The sequence below is a fragment of the Lissotriton vulgaris genome, chromosome 12 (genome assembly GCF_964263255.1).
Source record: "Lissotriton vulgaris chromosome 12, aLisVul1.2, whole genome shotgun sequence".
Lineage (NCBI taxonomy): Eukaryota > Metazoa > Chordata > Amphibia > Caudata > Salamandridae > Lissotriton > Lissotriton vulgaris.
Genome location: NC_141700.1, coordinates 289,393,559 through 289,415,757, shown reverse-complemented (window position 1 = coordinate 289,415,757; position 22,199 = coordinate 289,393,559). Strand labels below are relative to the sequence as shown.

The window sequence follows — 22,199 nt, the reverse complement described above, 5'->3', positions numbered from 1 at the left end:
TCTTTAATGTAAAAACTAATATTTATAACAAAAATTTAATTCTTAACAATATAGAAATTTGTTATTACATTTGTTCTTATTCTTCTAAGTTTTAATTTTGTGATAAATTTTTTTTATGTAAATTAAAAAAAAATATTTCTATAATCTTTAATTAAATATATTTTTAATTAATAATAGAAATATTACTTGTTTAAGTAAATATAATTTAAAATTCCTTTACATTAAAATTTATTATAAACATTCCAATACTTAATAAAATATCATTTTTAATAAATGTAAATATTATTTATGTTTTTGTCATATTTATTTAAATGTAATAATTTAGGGATTAATAATAAACTATACATTTTTTAATACTTAATTTTAATCTTGAACAATTTAAATATATATATTTTAAAATTACCACATGATTAATTTAATAATGCATGATTATTTTTATATTTTAAATACATAAATATATACAATTGTACTACATTAATATTCATAAATTAATATTTTAAATATATTAATATAACTTTACTCATACTTTAGGTTTAAAATAATTCACTTGATTATTTATTTAATAAATAATGATATTTTAAATTAAAAATCAAAATAATTAATATAAACCTTTTATTTTAATACTTAAGTACTTTAATATAAATACATACATATTAAATGAATTTAAATAAATATACTCATATTTAATTATTTTAAAATATTACTTGATTAATAATTGTATAAATTAATTAGTAAAAACTTTCAATTATACATTTTTACTTAAAGATAATGTAACAAAAATTACAGAAAAACAATATACATTTAAAAAAAAATCTTTTCATCATATAAAATGTTACTGGAGTATTAATGTTAATATCCCTTCAAGTTTTTTAAAATACTTGAGTATTTTAATTTTAATACTTATACATATTAAATATATTAAAATAAATGTACTCATAATTAATTTTTTTTAAATGATACTTGAGTATTAATTGTATTAATATTTAAATTAACAAATTATCCAGTTATTCATTAGAAAACCTTCAGTAATTAATTTAAACAAGTATTTTTTATCCTTCATTAATTGTAAAATAAAATTTAATTTAAAATAATCGAAATGTTAAATAAATTAATTTAATTGTTACTTGAGTATTAATTTCAAATAAATAATTTCCATAATTTAAATTAAAAAATATATATATACCTTAATACATACTTACGTTGTAAAGACTTGCGTTGTAATGACATCTGCGTTGTAATGGCATGCGTTGTAAAGTCATGCGTTGAAAAAGCACTTGCGTTGTAAAAGTTGCGTTGTAATGGTAGTGCGTTGTAAAAGTTGCGTTGTAAAGGATGTTCCCCGTTATGACAGTCTTCTAGCTGAACAAGACTGGCCACCAGCATTTGTCAGGGATTGCCCACATGGCGAAGACATCATTATGCCAGCCTTCTACAACCACATTCTAATTCATTTGAAATATACTTATGCCAGGAACTGGGCAGTTGCCCAAGCTCCTGCATTATACAAAAATCATATAGGATGGGATGAGAATTCTCCTCACCATAAAATCCAGTTGAAAACTCAACCAACTGCACAAAGGCAGTATCCAGTTAAGCAAGAAGCTAAAAAACAGGTCAGGGAGATATTAGATCAACTTGAATACCAGGGGGTGATTGAAACATGCACCTCGTCAATGAACAATCCTTTGTTTTCTGTCTCCAAACCAGACAATACATATCGTCTGGTTTTGGATTACAGACACTTAAACTCTTGTTGCAAAACTTTTTCAGTCCAAAATGCACACAGTGCAGCATTAATGAATAACATTGTGCGTAAAAAATATAAAACCACTTTAGATATTTCAAACGGTTTCTTCTGTCTAAACATTGCACCAGAAAGTAGGTATTTGACCGCTTTCTCAATCATGGGGACACAGCGTCACTTCTGTCATCTCCCTCAGGGATTCAAGAATAGTCCTGGGTTATTCTCAGCGAAGGTAACAGAGTTACTACAAACATATGATGATGAAGCGTTGTCATATGTGGAGGACATCTATCTAACAGACGATGACTTGGATAGGCACTTGAACAAGGTGAACACCATTATACTGGGCTTCGCCTCTGAAGGGTACAAATTCAATTTTAAGAATTCGAGAATTGCCCACCTCAACATCCTTTTTCTAGGATATGAGTTATCAAGTGAAGACAAAAGCCTGGCAGCCAACTTTTTAGAAAAGTGTGCGCTGCTCCAACCTCCAAAAACGCAGAAAAACGTAGTCAATTCTTGATTTCCTGAACTTCGGAAGAACTTACATTCTAAATTAGGTAGAATGGGTTAAACCTCTCTATTAATTAATCAAACCTGATTTTAAAACAGTAAATTGGACCCAAAAACACATTGAAATTTTGCTTTCACTGCAAACAGACATGTTAGTGACTAAACATTTGCAAACACGCGTAAACGTGCACAACTTAGTGATCCAAATCATTCCAGGACAATGCGGATTCACATACTTAACTTTTAACGAAGGTGAAAAAGTACTAATAGCTTACAAATCACACTTGTACACACAAGCTGAAATGAAATTCACTTCTACAGAAACAATTCTGACAGCTGTTCAAAGTGTGGTAGCAAAAGAAAGAGCCCTCGCACAGGGTAAGCGCATTATGGTCGTTACACTTGTACCTGCCTTAGAGGCAGTGACGAAAGCGAGCATTCCAAATGCTAAAACTTTACATCCAAGATGGATACAATGGGTTAATGCTCTTGCTGTAACAGACGTTGAATACGTTTTTGATCCATATTTGAAAACACAAGCATTTTTACAATACGAACAAGATGCCTACTGAAATTCTGCCTCTAGAGCAGTATAAATGTATAATTTATACTGACAGATCAGCTCAACCTGCTACGGGGGGTAAACAAGCCTATAGTGCGGCGTGCACGATCGTTAAAGGTCGTTGGTGGGATGGCAAATTCCGACCAACGGTCACTAAAACTCAATCTCTAGGAGATTGTACAGCTCAACAAGCTGAACTACAACCATTCAAGCTGGTCTTCGGCCTGGTTGCTTGAATCCTGATGGTGCAGTGAGCAAGGGACTCATGTCTGAGCATACCCTTCCACGCTTGTGGTGGACAAAACGATTCAGAAAAGGGGGGTGGTGATGGACAGAACCGTGCCGAAGACGGCTGTAATGCCAGAAACCGGTCCCCGGAAGCTTGTCTCCTTCCCAGTATAAGAATTGGCTTGGTAGTTTGGTCTGCCATGTTCCCATGATGCACTGGGCCAGGGACAGACTAATTTGCATGTAGCCAGGTTCTGAGCTGGGATGGTGCAGTGAGCTAAAAAACGGTGATGGATCAAGCCCTGATCTGTTGACTGGGTACGAGTGTTCTGTTTAATTCAGATACCTTGTCCATCACCACCCCCTTTTCTGAATCGTTAAAACATATACCAGCAGGCTCATATGAAAGGTTGGGTAAAAAATACATCAAGACATCCTGGGAATTACCGTACACTTACAGATGTTGGAGTGGGGGTCGTGAAGTGTTTCTTAGTGGGGAAAACTGTGAAAACGCACTAAGCGGTTCCCTCCTGTCTCATGGTATGAACTTACACAGGGCCTGCGATGGTTCCTCTAACAACTTATCCTGCCACCTGCAAGGTTCACCAGTCGCGGTGACTGATCATTTGGACAACTCTCGAATGGGAGTTACCTTATGTTGAATGATCACAGCTGCTGTGGCATATTGCCAGGAATACCATATTTAGTAACTTTGTCAGCCAGGGTCACTTGCTGTATGCAAGTATTGTTTCCTAAAACCAAGACAGACCGGGAGTCGCCACTTTGGCCTACACTGAACATCTCTTCTATACAAATTGATACTCTGAGCAGAATGAAAGCCATTCTTTTGCAAAAAAAACTGTGCCAAAGAAACCTATGATCTGCAAGTCGCAAGGACTTCTGCAGAGATACATGCCCTCTTAACTACAAATTGCCCTATACATTTCGAGCGGTATTGTACATGTGTTTAAGACCATATTTTCTGGACTGTTAGCACCTTTTGAAGCAGTCCTAGGAATACTTCCAAACTTCGTGCACTCTGTGTTTGGTGGATTGCCTCTCATGTTGGGACTCGCTGCTATTATTACTCCTACTGTTGTGATATGGCAAGTCATTTCACAAGCGACACCCAGTTCTCCATGGCGACAACTCTACTGGCGATGAAGTGTCGTGAGCGCATCGTCCACATTTTGGGACTACCTCGTCTAAGAGAATTAAATACCAATGGTTTCTGTCATTCAGACCAATTTGGCAAGATTGCATCTTACCTATTCTACGCTGCCTGCTATGCGGGGACGAATGTGTGTTACACGTGTCTCACACTCCCATCAGTCATGCCAACGGATGTTGATACTTTGCTTTAACCACTAACGACCCATGCACTGTGTTGTCCCCAGCGGCTACCAATTCTGATGATGGCATTCATTGAGATCTCAGAGACGCAAAATGCTACTGCTGAGGTTCGAGAAACAAGAGGCGCACAGGTACCATCTGATTCGAACATTGCTAATGCGACCAATGCTGACGGTAATGCTTCACACCTATGTGCGTTTGGTCTTCTTAACGAGGTAATCCAACTTTCACCTCCAATAGTAGACAACTTTATTACAGACTTAGAAGATTTGATGTTTTCTCGAAACACTAACACTGACTTTTGATTTGGCACACAGTGTTCTGAGAGACTTTGAATGCGACCTTCATTTTTTCAAAACAAAGTTGTAACATTGGAAATCCTTTTTTTCTATGATTATTATTTTTTTTCCAAATTTGTATTTTTCATTTTTGTCACAGAGCATTCTTCTTAAAGTAGAACTATTTATAGATAACTAGAATTCTTTGAAAAACTTCCAGAGACAATATTTGACCTCGTCCACATACAAACAGTTTTATGTAATCTGACATGAAATTGTTTCGGCACTTTTTTCTTCTGTTTTTACGAGCCATTTTCATAAATGTATATTTTCATGATTCATTCAGTTAGCATTTCAAATGTCAACTATATACTTAGAATGAAACATTGCTTTATATGCGTACAGCACCAATGCTCTTTTGTATACAAACCAGTATCAATGCATTTATTATGTATTTTGGGTGGGTTTTTAAACACTTGTTGTATAGATAGTGTTTAGATACGTTTATACATGTTTAGAATGTAGTTTTTAGTAGAAGTCGTGCATAAGAAAGTGGAGTGGGTGTTGTATGACGTTTTAGATTCCGAATGAATTTTCCTGATTCATGCTCTTATATAGGTACAATTCACATTGCCCTTATATAGGCATAGAAATCAAGCCCTTATTTAGGCATAGCCATGCTACCCAAATACAGGCATGGCTACTTCCATCCGTTCACCAAACGTCACAACGATTTCTTGGAAGACCAGACACTTAAGCAGAAGGGACTTCTGCCAGCCTGGATATTGATTTCTCCAATAACTCATTTATTATGCATGAACATCTATTCCTTAGGGGTTCATTCATGACGTTCATATGCCCGACTTTACGTCAAATATGGCATTTCTAAATACCTTCAAGGTATGAATATACCTTCACTTGCTATGACAAAGCACAGTGTGGTTCGGTGCAGTTTGATGACCTACTTGCCCGACGCAGCTCGCTACAGCAAGTGCCGAAGGAAGCCGACTCTCCAGCTCATGCACTGATCAGGAAGCTGTCCTCCTCTGCAGAGAGATCCAGCTCCAGTGTTTCTGACTCCCCTTGCGGGGTGTTGGGAAATCGAGTCCCGAGACAGAGATACCAGACCTCCTTCATTCTAAGGTATGGAGCTGATTAGAACCTAGAGAAACCTTTGGCAAATTCTTGGTAAAACTAAACCTTTGCTAAAAACCATACTTACGTCTTCCCTCGTACTAGACCTAGGTTAGGTACATTGGGGTAGGCGTATTTTAGAAGCACCAGTTGAGTATTTTACCCTGTGTTATTTATGTACCTATTTTTATATGGTGCAGAAACCATACAATGCTATTACAGTATTATTTTATATTACTGTTCACGCTGTACGCATTATACTTTGCATTCTGTCTAACGATTGTAGCAGTTCAACTCTCTTGCATGAGAAAGGAGACTGTTCAATAAATCCTTTTATTGAAACGCCCGTCTCTCTATTTTTCTCTGCAACTCTGTAGAAACGGAGCATGCACGATTGACTGAGTAAAATAGTTATCTATAGTTTCCACGACTCTGAAGATAGTTATTCCAGTCCTAGGGAAACGAAGATGTCATGTATAAGCGGTTGTCAGAAACTAATCCCTTCTTGTGTATTCCAAAAAGTTTCTAGTGACCTCTGAGCTATCTGGCACTCACTATTAAGTTTAATATATTCGATAGAGACCTACTGACCTAAGTCCTACGTCATATCTATAGGATATATTATTCCAATGCGCAGAGTCTATTGGGAATATAGGAACTACACTACATCTTGTGTAGTTGTAAAGAATATTTTTTAAAGCTCAAAGAGTTTAAAAGGCAGTTTTTGACAAAAGGCATGGGTCAAAAGGTGTACTTTAAAAGTTGGAGAAATGGTATATGTGAAGAAGCCTGGTAAGATAAGAAAAGGTGAAAGTAACTTTTCAGAACCGTTACAGGTGACTTATTTTTGTCAGTTTTGCTAAACTTACGGATGGTAAAGTGTAGGATGTGAGCTGACTTGCTAGGTGCAAATAAAGTACAGGTAAAGGTTTTGACATGGAGTGTTTTGCGTTGAATGATGGTAGGTTGTCGGAAAAGGGAACGATGGGTCAGGGTTTAAGAGTGCAGGAGAAAAGTGCAGCAGAAAAGTACTTTTCTCCTGCACTCTTAAACCCTGACCCAAAAAACGTCATGTCACGTTTGATCAGTTGCCCACATATACTGTGGACCACTCACCAACATCACAACTTCCACATTCACTAATCTCAAAACTTCCCTCCTCCTGCAATCTTACTCCAGGCTCACCACCAAGTTCTCCTCTTTAGTTTCCTCCTGCATGCTCTATCCAAAGTTTTGAGATTGGTGAATGTGGAAGTTGTGATGTTGGTGTGTGGTCCACAGTATATGTAGGTGACTAATCAAACGTCTGAATTATTTCAATGATTTTGTGTTATAGTTTTTGATTGTTTTGATAAAATATTAGTTACGCTGTAAGTGAGGCCCTTGTTTCATTTGTTATTTTAGACGGGAAGATGTGTTGTATGTGTGTTTCAATGTATTGTTTAATATGATGCAGGGCTAGAAAGTTAGAATGTGTTAGAATCTATATAAATAGAACTGGTATGGAATGTAAAGGTTTGTTGTCCTGGAAGCGCACAGTCCGTGTAGTTTACAGATGGGTAGTCACCCTAAACTGGATTGAGAAGTGAGGAAACCCCTAGAAGAGAAGCTGCTCAATAAGTGTGATACAATTACAAAATCAGCAAAGAACAGAGACAGACAGCACGTTCAGAATTGTTGGAACTTGATAACTGACACGTATTGGTGGGTGTGGCTCTTTTGTAGCGTCACAAATGATGCTCTAGTCTGCCTTGGGCAGGTCAGTACTCCTGCTTTTCATTGGTTTATGCCACTTACTATGCTTAATTCTGTTCTTTGAGAGCTGGCCAGGGAAGCGCCTGTTTCTTCCACAAAACATGCATCAGTCATTTGCACAAATGACCTATGATGGACTTCAAAACACACTGTCTGATGGAATAGCTGGGTCCATTGTGATAGGCCAACATGATTGGTTGATGTTGACGAAGCAGGGCAGGGAACGCCTACCTGCTTCTCTCATAGCCACTTACCCAGCAGCTACATGGCTGCTTTCTCTCACGTTGTAATGCATTTTGTGTGTGGGTCAGACTATGAACAATGACTCGAGATTTAAAACGACATGTCCGCAACCAGTTGGGCCTTCAAAGCATCCTTTCGGTGTACTTACTATTTTTCTTTCCTAGACCCCTCTCCCTACCCTATGCAATTCTTCAGTTGACAAATTTCTCCGAAGGATACATGCATATCCAAATTGATGAATAAATAATATAAATTATTTTTTGTTTTGTTACAGGTTCACAGGAAGTGAAGCCTGACATTCTATTTAGAATTAAGGAGGCTCATAAATTGTATGTAATGAACCCTTCAAACTCCGGGGAACGCAAAGCTCGAAAGGTTCCTACAGCAAGTAAGCATGAAGACTTCTATTATGGAATTGCATTGCAAATGTGGGCTGTTCTTAATCAAGGGATAATAGCTAAACCTCCTGAATGTGGACAGGGTGAGGAATTTCTATTGCCTCACTTCTAGGACATATTGTTTTTGGTGTTCAAAGACAACTGGTTCATATTAATTGTGTGCTGTTTGTAAGTAGCCCCAACTCTGCAGCACAAACCGCTTAGCTGCCAGGTTAGTGCCACAGCGTGGTTGTGGGAAAGAGTATTGCTTGTTGCTGCTGCGGCAAGTTATATATATATATATCCCAATAAATAAAGTGTTCAAACGTGTATATACGATTAATAGTTAACCTTTACTCTTAGGAAACACAGTAAATTGTAAGTTCATCTTGCTCTTCTGATATCAGTCCAATATGAAAATGTTTGCCTTATATAACTATTTGTGGCTGTTTATAATGCTTCTGTATAGTATGCAGACACATGATGAAGGATAGAACCAAGATTGATGTTGTTTGAGCTCAAAATAAAATGCGCACAAAAATATTTGCAATTTGAAAAAAACCAGATCATAGGTGTGGACAAATGTGCTAAATGACTGTCCAATTTATTTGCTTTCAAAATGAATGTTCACCCAAAAACATATGCAACATTTAAACATAGATTAAAGTCACTGACAGTTGGTAAATTATGGTGCAGTTTTTATTGATACATTTATGTGCCATTTTTCTAAGGCCCCGTTCAATAAAATAAATGTGATTATTGCCTTTATGGTTGAAAATAATAATACAAATAAAAACCCGGACCTAGAGTGGCCATCTCTAAGCTGTATACCATATTATTGGAGTCTAAGACAACCTCCACTTGGTTGTGTAGGATGAAATATAAACGTTGTCTTGGTAAACTGATTTGTAACAAAGACTCAGTCATGATACACATAGACATTGTCAAAAGCTCAACAACTGTACAGAATAAAGACATCCATTTCAGACTTCTCTATGACAAGTACTATGTACTTCTAAAACTATACTGCTTGTACCCTAATGTTACTCCCAGATGTTGGTAAGAGTGTTGTCAAATAGGAATTTGCTACGCATCTGGGGAATCTTTCCCAGATAGTCTTTGGGGGGAATTGCTTTTGGTTATCACGGGGAAGTACTCTGATCTAGGTGTTGCCCTTTTGGGTATGAGTAATACTCCCTAATGAAGTAGTTTTAAAGGGTGCTGAGCATCTTGGCACTCTGCCTCTCCAGATTTAACCTCCCCTGATTTAAACTCCGCTCTTGGACGATCTTAAAGCTATGGCCCTAAGCATCTAGTCAGGTTCACCGAGGGATCCCATGAAACCTAAAAATATGAGGGAGAGCATGGACATCATTGCCCCATATATCAGTCCCCTCCTCAAACTTTTGTTTGAATCAGGGGTGGTTCCCCAAAGGTGGAAAGAGGCAGTGGTTATCCCCATCAAGAAAAAGCCAGAGGTGAACATAAGTCAGCTGGAAAACCTACGACCGGTCTAGCTTCTGCCGTACTTTGCTAAAATTGCAGAGAAAACGGTCAACATTCAATTAACAACACATATGAACCAGCTCAGTCTACTCCACCCCACGCAATTGGGTTTTTGGGCAACATATACCACAGAATCGGCGTTGCTCCTGTCTAGAGAAACCATTCATAGACTTGCAGGTGTGGGGCAGACGGTGGCACTGATCCTGTTAGATCTCAGTACGGCCTTCGACACCGTCGCCCATTCACTTTTCTTACAACCTCTCAAGGAAGGAGGATTAACCAAGCTGGCCCTTAATTGGTTAAGATCTTTCTTACAGGACAGAAGCTTCCAAGTGTCTCAAAGGCCATACTTTTCGAAGAGCATTAGGCTGGCTCAAGGAGTCCCGCAGGGCTCGATATTGAGCCCCACTCATTTCAATCTTTATATGGCCCCTCTGGCAGACATCATTGAGAAATATGGCATTAGTGTTGTGTCATATGCTGATGACACGCAACTACTGGTATCCCTATCTCAATCTCATGAAGAGACTGCCACCAACTTCTCAACATGTCTTCAGGAGCTGGCAGTTTGGATGTCGAACAACTGCCTAATGCTGAATGGATGCAAGACAGAGGTCCTGATTGTAGGTAGAGCTCCCTAGATGTGGTCTCCGAGATGGTGGCCGCAGACTCTTGGCACCACCCCCACCCCTAGTGATCAGTTGAAGAACTTAGGGATGTGGCTAGACCGTAAGCTCTCTTATGACCACCACACTAGGATGGTGGCAGGGAAGTGCTTCGGTATAATGAAAGGCCTTAGGAAAATTTTAGATGTGCTCCCCGTAGCGGCCAGGAGAACTTTAGTCCATGCACTGGTAACCTCCCACCTGGACTATGGGAATGCGCTATACATAGGAGCCAGTGGTAAGAGCATCCAGAAACTACAATGTATCCAGAACGCGGCATCCCGTCTAGTTCTGTTGCTTTCAAGAAGAGCCTCCTCCAAGAACGCACGAGTCACTTTCACTGGCTCCCGGTGAAGGAGAGAATTCTCTTTAAGGCTCTATGCATCCGTCAACGTATCCTGCGGGGAAAGGGTCTAAAGTACGTACATAACCTATTGTCCCCCTACACTCCTAACAGGGCCTTATGATCCCAGGGTTCGGGACAGGTTAAGATCCCAGTAATTAAAAGAGCAAGAATGGGAGGTCAATCCTTTCGCTTCCTAGCCGATAAACACTGGAACGCTCTTCCCCAGGACCTCCGAATAGAACAATCCAAAAATCGATTCCGGAAAAAAATTAAAGACATGGTTCTTTCAGATATAAAGCCAAACTGAACCTGCCTTGATCAGGTTGCCACTGACAGCATCAATATCCACAGCGTGGGGACACACTAGTTAGTGTAACCAGGCGCTTTACAAGCTCATTTATTATTATTATTATTATTATTATTATTATATAAAACAGCCAGTAATGTCAGAGGCGGGGTATTGCCTGATTCAACCTAATTTGGAGACCAATGTTAGATCTTTGATGTGTTGGCATGCCACACTTTGTATGCTCCCCAATTCTTAGAGCACCAGGACTCTTTCAATGAAACGATAAGATCAGACTATGGTTTTTGAGCAGATAATGAGAGAGGTGTGTGTGTGTGTGTGTATGTGTTGTGTGTGTTGTGTGTGTGTATAGATACCAGGTGACTGTGGGTGTTAGGGTAATGTTTTTTGAAATAATGATTTTGTGGTTATAAACCTCACATGATGGCGTATTATGTATAGAATGTTTTTAGAGTGTCTCTTCCCTGCGGATGTTGTACAATGGAAATAAAAATAGAGTTTATCCAAACACAGTTTATTTTAACAGTTAGTTAAATGAATTAATTATAGTAAGGCTACACATAAAAAACAAAGGGTGCTTACCTTCTGGGGTTGGGACACAATCTCAAATGTTTTTCTTGCTACAATTCACTTAGCATAGTTTCCTATACAATTGACCCTATACTTATTTAGTTTGGAACTACAAAATGGTTGAGTGGGAGATCTTTGGAAATGTTCAGGTCTGTAGCCTTTTCCGTGAGCTTTTCCATTCAAGGGATTGCAGTTTGTGTTAGGGACTCTTGCTGCACTCTATTCCCAGATATGAGACTGATCCAACCTTTATTACCACAGTCGACAACTCATTGAACTTAAAGCCTCAGTTCCTCAACCTCCAGGTACCGATGAAAAATGCAACTTGTCCAACACAAATTCCCTAAGCCCAAAATTCCACCATCTAAAGAACAAAGTCTAAACACTGGTAAAGTAAGCATGCTCTTATAAAGATTCTTCAATGAAGTCAAGAGTGGCTAGTGGTGAACGGTGTCCAACTGGGGGCAAATTAGAAAACATTGCTGAATCCCTCAACAAGTTATGGACTTGTCTTAATTAGTAGGTTTTACGGTGGGACTTTTCAAACGAATTTAAATTCTCAGTAGGAAATGGTATAGAAGCTGAAAGGAAATGTAAGAAAAAATAATTCTACAACAAGAAAATACAAGACATGGGCATGCTTTAAAGAAAGAATATAATCCCATTAATGTTCCATGAAATGCATGTAACAATTGAGGACACCCTCAAAGTCTGTATTAAGGTTGTAAAACATTAAGGGCCAGATGTACGACATGATTTTGCATGTGCAAACGGGTTTGCGAACCCGTTTGCTCATGTAAAATCACTGTTGGCCATGTTCAATTCCTAAATAGCGAGTCGCAATTAATTTGCGACTCGCTATTTAGAAATTGCAAGTCGCAATTAGAAAGGGCCGTTCCCTTCCTAATTGCGTCCGCAATGCTATGTGTGAATGTTTTGTGACTGCAGTCGCAAAATGCTTGCAAATTACCACCCTCTTCAAGAGGGTGGTAATGCAGTAGCAATTTGGAAGGGGTCCCCAGGGAATCCCTTCCACTTTACGAATGTCTCAAAAATATTTTTTAAGGGAAGCAGTGGTCCCAAGGGACCACTGCCTGCCCTTGAAAATTGAAACGAAAACGTTTCATTTAATTTTGTTTTTTTAAATGTATCCCGTTTTCCTTTAAGGAAAACGGGCTGCATTAAAAAAAAGCTGCTTTATTAAAAAGCAGTCCCATACATGGTGGTCTGCTGAGCCCAGCAGGCCACCATCCCTGGGATGGCTGGCATTCCCAATGGGCTCGCAAATTGCAAGAGGCTCATTAATATTAATGAGACTCGAAATTTGCAACCACATTGGGAATCGCAGAAGAGTGTAATAACACTGTTGTGCATTTCATTTAGCGCCTCGCAATGAGCCGCAAAATGAAAGAGTCTTACATCTGGCCCTTGGTATGGAGTCAAATAATACCAAGGACAGCAGTGTAAGAATGTACAGTATGATGATAAACTGCATGATTACCAGATCAATGTTCTAGTACAACTGGTCCAGCCACACTGTACCATAAAATAGGAAATCAAGGAAGAGGCTTGTTTAAATGTGATATCTAACCAAACAATGTCATTAAGGATCAGTCACAGATAGGGAGATGTCTTCGGAGATCCGCACTGGCTTGAAAGCAGAAGGCTGTGATAGCTTTTTAATGTAATTGGGGTAGTTTTAATCACTAAGAATGCATTGTAATGCTTTGTGCTTGCGCTATGTACTCTTGTGCCCCACATAAATGAATATTTTTTTCTGGCAGTCTCCTTCCTTGCCTGCCCAAGTGCTCTTCATGTCCCACCTAAACTTTGGGTCCCTTGGGCTGCAACCCCATTGTATAGGTGCACTGCCCTTATCCTGCACCTCCCGCTTCTTACCTTTGCTCCACACAGCTTACAGTTAAAGGGAAAATCTCTTGTGACTTCTTCCCTGTTTGGACCAGAACGTTTAGTGTGTTTTGCCACATTAGTCCTTTCACTGAGCTTCTCCCCATTCTACTGCTCTTATCTTCCTAAAGCTACCCTAATTCTCCCACTGGATTGATGAATGACTCCGACTAGCATTGTTACCCTAGTAACAGCAGATTCTGTGGCCTGTTGTTGTAAAGCGAAGTAGAGTAATGGCACCCCCAGCACAGATCAGGTCTTGCAGAAGGAAGTTTATACCCTATTGAGAAGATAAAGGTGACAAGCTCACAAAGAGTAGGCAGGAGCAACTGGAGACACTGCGGTCCAGTCAGGATTCCGAGATAAGAATGCCTCCTTGGGCAACAGTAGAAACCAGGGTAAAAGATTGCGACCATTCATGTAATTCATATGAATACATGCCATTACAGTAATACATATATAAGAACATAATACGTTTAAAGGAGATACAACATCTCTCTTTTTTAAAACAATAAGATTAAACTATGAAAATTAAATAGAACCAAAGAAAACTAAAATACACTAATATATATAATAATCCTTGAATTTAGCTGGAAAAACAGTCTGTTCGAGGCATGTGTGCTGTGAATACGCATGCTTTGCATACTCCTGCCATCTAGTGTTGAGTCCAGATGTTTGCAAGTTGTTTTTCTTTGAAGAAGTCTTTCCTAGTCACAAGAAAAGGTGACTCCTCATTTCGGTGATAGTGTGCATGGTCATCGACTCCATTGTTAGATTGTTTTTTTCTGCCATCGGGTTCGGACATGTGTTGCTGCGCTCCGGTTTGAAACTGTTCTTCGGGTACTCTTGACGTGCAATCCTCTCTACTCACGACTATTGTTTCGTACACATTTCCACACTTCTCCGCATATCATTTTGGTCCACAAAATCTACTTTTCGATCGGAAAGCTTCGTGGATGGCCTTCAGCCTTACTGCGGCGGATCAGCTCTCCATCGATTGAACCAACACCATTCACATTTTGCCCTCAGTGCCAAATGAAGTATCCGGGCACTGATTCACACAATTGGTAACTTGTGCTTTTCTTCGGAGCGAAAGGAAGAAGACTGCAATGCTTGCAGATAGTTTCGATCAAAGAAAACTCTTTTTGATCGTTGGGCTCGATGTCGAGAGATGCAGCATCAGAACATCAAAGACATGCTGGACATCTTCGGTGAAGATTCTGGTCAAGAAGACTTGAAGGCATCCGTGGCGGAGGTGGAAGAAGCCTTCTCGGTGCAGGACTCCGACTCAGAACTTGATATAGACGTCAATGCCGAAGATCTGCCGCAGGGACAAGGTGACGTGAGTACAGAAGACCCCTTGCTCCCCGAAATCGCTCCCAAAAATCACAAGGCTTCGGCACCACCTCAGCCTTCTGGACAAGGTTGGCACCAAGATGAAATTTCTGATGCCCCGCCTCCAGGCACGGCTCCTAAACAGCCAGTCAAGCCTTTCACCTCTTTGCTGAGTCGACAAAAGTCCTCATCGGACCTGAAGTCCTCTGGTTACAAACACAAATCCGTCTCGGAGCCGAAATCCTCCATGTCGAAAGCCAAACAGCCTTCGTAGCTGAAATCTTCTGTACCGAAAAGACAGCCCACAACGGCACCGAAGACGCCAGCACCGAAACTGTCAGCGCCAAAAATAAAAGATGTCCCTGATCCGAATTTAGACATTGTCCCACAGAAAATGGATCCCAAGCAAAAAAGACTATATTTTAACGCCGAGACTGGTCATATTCATGCCAAGCTGCCTCAGAAACATAAACTTCCTGATGAGGACACGCCCTACAAAATCCCTTTAAAGAGGAAATCTTTTGCCAACTGTTCTTTTCATCTACCACCATCATCCCCACCACGACTTCCTGCAAATCCTTTTCAAATCACACCTCAGGATTCTCCACAATCTCAAAGTCAAAGGGCTATCCCTGGAAGCGTTAGTGTTGCATAGTACTGCCACATAATTTACAGTGTTTCTATCTCACTCGTTCACAACATGTGCTCAAATTACTACTCAAATCACTGGTCACAAACTAGTTTATAACGTTCACAGTCTTTTTTTTATTTAAAAACATGATCATTAAAATTTCAGTATAGAGTCAATTGGATTCTACTGAAAACATTTGGTCTAAACACATCTCATAATATAAAACAGATTAAAAAAAGCATAGTAAAATTACATTTTACAGCATCATAGGAAAAGAGAAAAATACATTTCTTAAATCATCACAAATAATCATACACTCAAAAACAGATAAATGGACAAGAAAAAAACCCCTACTGTGAATAAAGCACCTATTGCTGCTACAGATTATCAGATTCAGTGGCCTTTTCATAAATTCAATGGGATTTCCAGTATTCCAATACGCAAAATATCTAGAATCTCCTAGGCTTGAATTCTATTACTAGGAAAAAAGCGTTGACGCGTTTCGGTGTTAGAGCCCGTGGATGTGGTCACACCTTCATCAGGACAAGTTAAATTCGCTTGAAGTCGTCAGATTCATTTGACCGGTATCCTTTCTGTATATTAGAAAAGTGTCAGTCAGTATATTATATATGCAAACCATAGTCTTGCATCACTGTCAAAAGTCTAGCATATAATTATAGCAATTTGTACGGTAGATGTGTGCATTGGGACATTAGTTTCTCCAACATGACTTAGTATATTTCATCATTCTGGCAATAGTTCCCTCTAGTTTACATATCTCAAGTTCCTCATTGTCTCTAGGATCAATATCTGATTAAACATATTAAATTATTGGTCCCTCCGTTACAAGATAGTCAGTGACCGGCTCTACTATATCAGTCATATCACTCTCTCGTATACACTGACCTTTCAATTCAGGATTCTAATTCCTCCAGTCTTGGTGTTGGTCAATTCCTGCATACAGCCCAACACTGGGGTTAGCAGGTCAAGTATTTGGTGGACTTTCTGTTAGATCTAATAGCAAATTAGATAAATATATGGTGAAAAATTTATGTGGAGTCCTATCGCCTAATTTTTATTTTTATGCCACCTAATTGGAGATGTACTTCACACTACAGTTTATTTTGGAGCGGGATTGTATGGGTAGATTTTTTCCAATCGTTTCTTTCTTCTTATTTCTTTATCTGTCGAAAACGGGTTTAGCAGCTCGGACTGGTATCAATCCTCTATTTCGTTACAGGGCCCCTAGTACAAATTAATGTAAGAGAACTTATTTTATGTATTCGTTAATTTAAGCCTATGTGCTGCCTAAATTATTAGTCTCTTTTATACCTTACCTCGTGTTATTAAAGGTATTTCCTTCCCCGTGGTTTCCCTCTGTTGCCGGACCACCAATCGCGTCGTAATCACGATTGCAGAGACTTGATTTGTTCTATGGGGGAAGTGAATAATGTAGTTTACTATTCACAGACAACACTATTTTTACCCTTGGTTAGATGTCACACCTGAGACCTGATATTCTCTTAGCAATCCCGGATCTACTGCGGCGTGTCATTTAGTACTTATTTCCTTTTTTGGCGAGACAGATATTCATATGTTAGGTTACCTCCCTTGGCATTCATTCGCATCGGGGACTGTCCTATCTCTCCGTTGTATAAGCTATTCCGTGATCCCCATTGTATTGTCTATTTCCCATCTTTTCTAGTTCTAGACATCTGTTTAGAAATGTCATCCAAAAGTTACACGGCAAATACTGTAACAGTTGATCTAACTAGGTCTTACATCCCAAAAATCTATCAGTGGCCGGTATCTGACTATGTCTATACCCTGTCCCAGTGGGGGACGGTAAACTAAGGGTTTTAAGACCTTTCTTTCTTCCCTCACTCACCTCTTTCTTTTTCGTTCTCTAATAGCCACGGGTACAGCGGGTTTCGTATTTCTTATTCGGTTTGGGCGAAAACCAGTATCGTATATATGCACCGTAGTAGATATGAAACAGCTGTGGTGCTACCCTCGCGCTCTCGTGCAGCGCATGCGCAGATGGTATTCTTTTTCAGTGTTAATGCGGCGGCCATTTTATAGAAGTAAGTTTAAGTCTATAGAATACATCCTCTTGTAGGGTGTATCGTATATATATATCCCCGTTTATTTCTCCACGATGGGTTCACCTAAAATGTAAGTTTTACCGCCACCTATAATTTGCGTTTTGGGGCACTGCTCAAAAGGTCAAAGTTTCTCCCTGGTTTCATCCAGTATTTCGTATATGGATTCACCGTATTCCTACTACATCAGTTATTTACGCGTTGCTCACCATATTTTTTGTTCAAGAGTAGTTCATCGGAGTTCTAAACTCTACATATTAGATTTATCGATGTTTGGAACCCTACCTCTACTTGATATCTAACGTGGCGGTGCACTCTATTAAATCAATGGTGTCTGGTGTAGCGGTGTGCTTTATTGGACCAATAGCCCTCATTCGAACAGTACTTCGTTCTATGTTATACTGGTTGTTTTCTTATCATTCCCCCTAAATATTGCTTATTTACTTACCCCTGGGTCCACATTTATCACAAAATTACATAATTATTATCGTTTGCCCCAGGGTCCACATTTTTCACAAAATTACATAGTTATTATTGTGGAACCCACAACGGTGTCTTGTAACTTTGTTATATGGGGATTCATGGGGGTTCATGTATAAAGGTACTAGTTCATTTTTTTTGTGGCCCACCTCAGCCATTTTAATCAACGGATCACAGTTCTCTCTGATGTTTAGACCGTTATTGATTGTATAAGGATATTGGTTATATACATACAGATTACATAATTATTATTTTTAAATTTATTTTTATTTTTGTTTTTTATTTTTATCCAGCTTGCGTCCATGTCTTGAGACTAAGTTATCCATTGATCTTTGTATAATGGGAATTCATATCGGAAAGACAGGTACTCTTTTATTTATATAAGGCCCATATCTATTCTTTAGATCAAAGTATCCCAGTCCTCTCTGGTGTTCAGACCGTTTTTGATTGTATTAAATTTTATTATATACCACTGTTCTTGCTGTTTACGTCTTTTTGTAGTGTTGCCCATTCTTGTCTGTTCTTTGATCTTTTCAAGTACCACCCATTTGATGTCTGTTTTTTATCTCTCCAATGACTTACCAAGGGGGCATTGTCCTTAATGAGTCTAATGGCTGATTTGTGTTCTCCTATTCTCACTCTAAGTTCTCTTCCGGTTTCCCCTATGTAGCCCAGACCACATGGGCATAGGATTAAATATATCAGGTTTTTACTCCTGATGTTATTTAGAGTGTTTATCCTATGTTTGACTGAGTTAAGGCAGACTTCTTTTGTCACTAAGCACAGGTCACAGACACTACAGGAGCCGCACCTATGATTTCCTACCGCTTTTATACCTGTCAGGGTTTTTTGTCCCTCTACTGCGTCATCTCTGTATGTGTGTACCAGAGTAGACCGTAGAATCTTATTTTTTATGTAGGCGTATAGTGGCCTTCGAAGTTTAGTTTCCATTCCTTCATTTAGAATTGTCCAGTTATGATTTATAATGTTTTTGACTTGGTTGGCTATACCAGAGAATTTACTTACCATGACAATTTTGTCCATGGCAGTGTCTTTCTCCTTTTTATCCAGAAGACTTTCTCTGTTATAATAACGGGCTCTTTTTAAGGAATGATTAATGAGTTTTTTGGGATACCCCCTCTCCATGAATTTTTGTTTAGTGACTTCAGCATGTCTGTAGAAATCATCTAGGGAGGTACAATTTCTTCTAAGTGGGAGAAACTCTCCGAACGGAATGCTATCTTTTTGGCTTTCATCCTCTTCTCCACAATCTCACCATGATGACGATGATGCTGTTGATGGGAGGACACATTTGCCACTAGATCCATGGACGGATTATACAGTCAATCCTCTTGCAGATAACGACCCAGCTAAGCCTTCTCCTCCAGATGACAATGTATCCCACCAGGCACTCATTGCTAGGGCTGCACAATATCATGGAGTGGCACTCAAAAAGAATAATTAGAAGAAGAACTTTTATTTGAGACACTAACATCCACACATAAATCATCACAAACACTTCCTATGCTTAAGGGCATGATGAGGCATGCTGATAATTTTTAAAAGCCCAGTACGAGACAAGCATCTTGACTTCTAGAGTTGACAAAAAGTATAAAGCCTCCCCAACAGACCCATTATTTATTAAGGGCCAGATTTCACGACTAGTGTCTAATGCTCGTAAGCAGGCTTATTCCCAAATATCAGGGGACACTCCTCCACCAGATAAAGAGTCTATGTTAATAGACGCTTCTGGCAAGCGCATAGCTGCTCAGGCTGCAAACCAATGGGGCATTGCGAACACAGAGGGCCTTCTAGCCAGGTATGATAGGGCACACTGGGATGAGATGGAGCAACTGCTTCAATATCTCCCAGATGAGCACAAGGCTAAGGCATAAGATTTGGTAAATGAGACTAAGCTATATTCAAATTCCTCAATAAGGTGTGCTCTAGATGTTGCTGACACTGCAGCTAGAGAAATCAACACTAGCATTCTGCTTAGGAGACAAGCTTGGTTAAGGATCTCCGAGTTTAAACCTGAGGTCCAACAATCCATTCTTACCACACCATTTGACAAGAAACATCTTTTTGGTCCTGAAGTAGACCAGGCATTAGAGAAAATGCAAAAAGACACTTGAAGTGGCCAAGTCCATGGAAGAGCTCCAGTCTCCTTCAAACAGAGGCTCCTTTCGCCCATCCTTCTACAGAGGAAGGTCTAAAACCACATCCTCAGACAATGGTACGTCTACCTACAAAGGCAACAACCAGTCCTCTCCCTCAAATGTTTTTTTTCGAGGAGGTTACAGCGAGAACAACTTTAAAAGTAGGGGTAAGGGCAACATACCACGCAACTGCCCTTTCCCTAATAAGCATTGACTTGCTTACACTTCCCCCGCCCTGACTACACCACACCTGTCGGTGTAATACTTCAATAATTTCTCCCCATTTGGCAGTCTATAACAGTAAACAGACAGAATATCGAGTTTTTCATTTTTTACCTACCATATTATCGAGGTTTAAATATCGTAGTTCAAGAATATCGTCTGCAGAAAAATTGTGTTTCAGAATATCGACAGTAAGGTAAGAAATATTGTTTTTTTTTAATATCGAAGACAGTAATATCGTTTGGAAAAACATTGTTGTTAATAAAATCGATGTTTATATTAGTGTTCTGTATTTTAGTATGTGTGTTAAAAGTATGTGAGGTAATTTTTTCGTATAAGTCTAGTTTTTTATGCATGTGTTACATTTTTTGCAGTAAATATTTTTATGTAAATTCATTTTTGCGTAATTTAGTTCTGTAGAGGGTTGTGGGTTTATAGGAGAATAGGGTGGGAAGTAATTAATTAATAATAAAGTAATTATTCATGTTTATTGGTATTTATAATGAATTTATTATTAATTTATTATTAATTTGTTGTAGGATCTGCTTCTTATAGTTACCCCCACTTTTTGCTGATGTTTCACTGTTTTCAACTTGGACTGGTTGGTATCCTGCTATCCAGGATACCAGCCTAGCTTCTTTCTCCTCTAAATTGATTGCACATACTTTAGGTACACTCCAGATTGGATTCTGGGGTACCCTTATAAGTCCCTAGTTTATGGTATACTATGTACCTAGGGCCTAGGTACCCCAGAGGCCTCCCAGGGGCTGCAGCATGTATTATGCCACCCCTGGCAGACCGTTAAAAATGACACCACAGGTCTGCTACTGCAGCCTGTGTAAGGTGGTGCATGCACCCCTTACTTAGATATAGGTTCACTATATCTACCTTATATCACTGCACATATAAACCTATCAGTCACCCCTATGGTAGGCCTTATCAATCCTGAAGGGAGGGTACTGGGTTTTGTGTGAGAGGGTGCCCATGCATGAGCAGAGCCCCTCTGCAGCCTTCGGAATCTATTCTCCGGGGTTGTTCTGCGATGCTGCCAAGCATATACTCTTAAGTGCATTATAACCTCACGGTAAATGCTACCTTTAAAGCAGCTGGAAGGAAACATGTCGTGTTTGGTGTCAAACACCTTGAAATCATACCTCCCCGCCACTAACTGGAGGGGGAGGTATGATTCCACCCTTCAAGAGGGAGAAATATGACAACACCGGTATACCCGTTACCAGCTTTCTCGACCTTTGCATCACAAGATGAATGCTGCCAGCCACAGACATGAGACATGAGTCTGCCCTCCTGCTGCTGGACGAAACTCTGGCAGGGGAAGGTGGGCAATAGGTCTCCTGTCACAGGGAGATGTGATAAATGGCACAGTTCTAAAATGGTTCACCTCCTTCCTTCAACACCGCTCGCAACAAATTAAAATCAACTCCTGCCTCTTGAAGCCAACAAAAGTCATACTTGGGGTCCCACAAGGCTCGATCCTCTTCCCGTCCCTCTTCAATCTCTTCATGGAGCTCTTCACGATCATCTTGAAAAAATCCGGAGTGAATTACCACCTTTACGCAGATGACACCCAAATCTATTTCAAAATCAAGTCTCCCAGCGACATCCAACACCTCAATGCCACTCTAACCGAGATCCAAACTTGGTTCAACGTTAACCACTTAAAGCTCAACCCGTATAAAACGGAACTAATCCTATTCTCTCCAAAAAGCAACCATCGTCCAATCCAAGAGTGGCTTAAGAATCTGGTTGCCCTAACAGCTCCC

General features: G+C 39.5%; 1 protein-coding gene across 2 annotated transcripts in view; it reads left to right on the top strand.

The window, feature by feature from the left end:
- The window catches only part of LOC147673984 (uncharacterized), a 987,450-nt gene that overhangs the window by 377,844 nt on the left and 587,407 nt on the right, over nucleotides 1-22,199 (top strand). For both annotated transcript variants that reach the window (XM_086945069.1, XM_086945070.1), the window contains exon 5: nucleotides 8,085-8,198. In XM_086945069.1, the coding sequence (XP_086801195.1) occupies nucleotides 8,085-8,198 (114 nt within the window). The remainder of the gene's footprint in view (nucleotides 1-8,084; nucleotides 8,199-22,199) is intronic.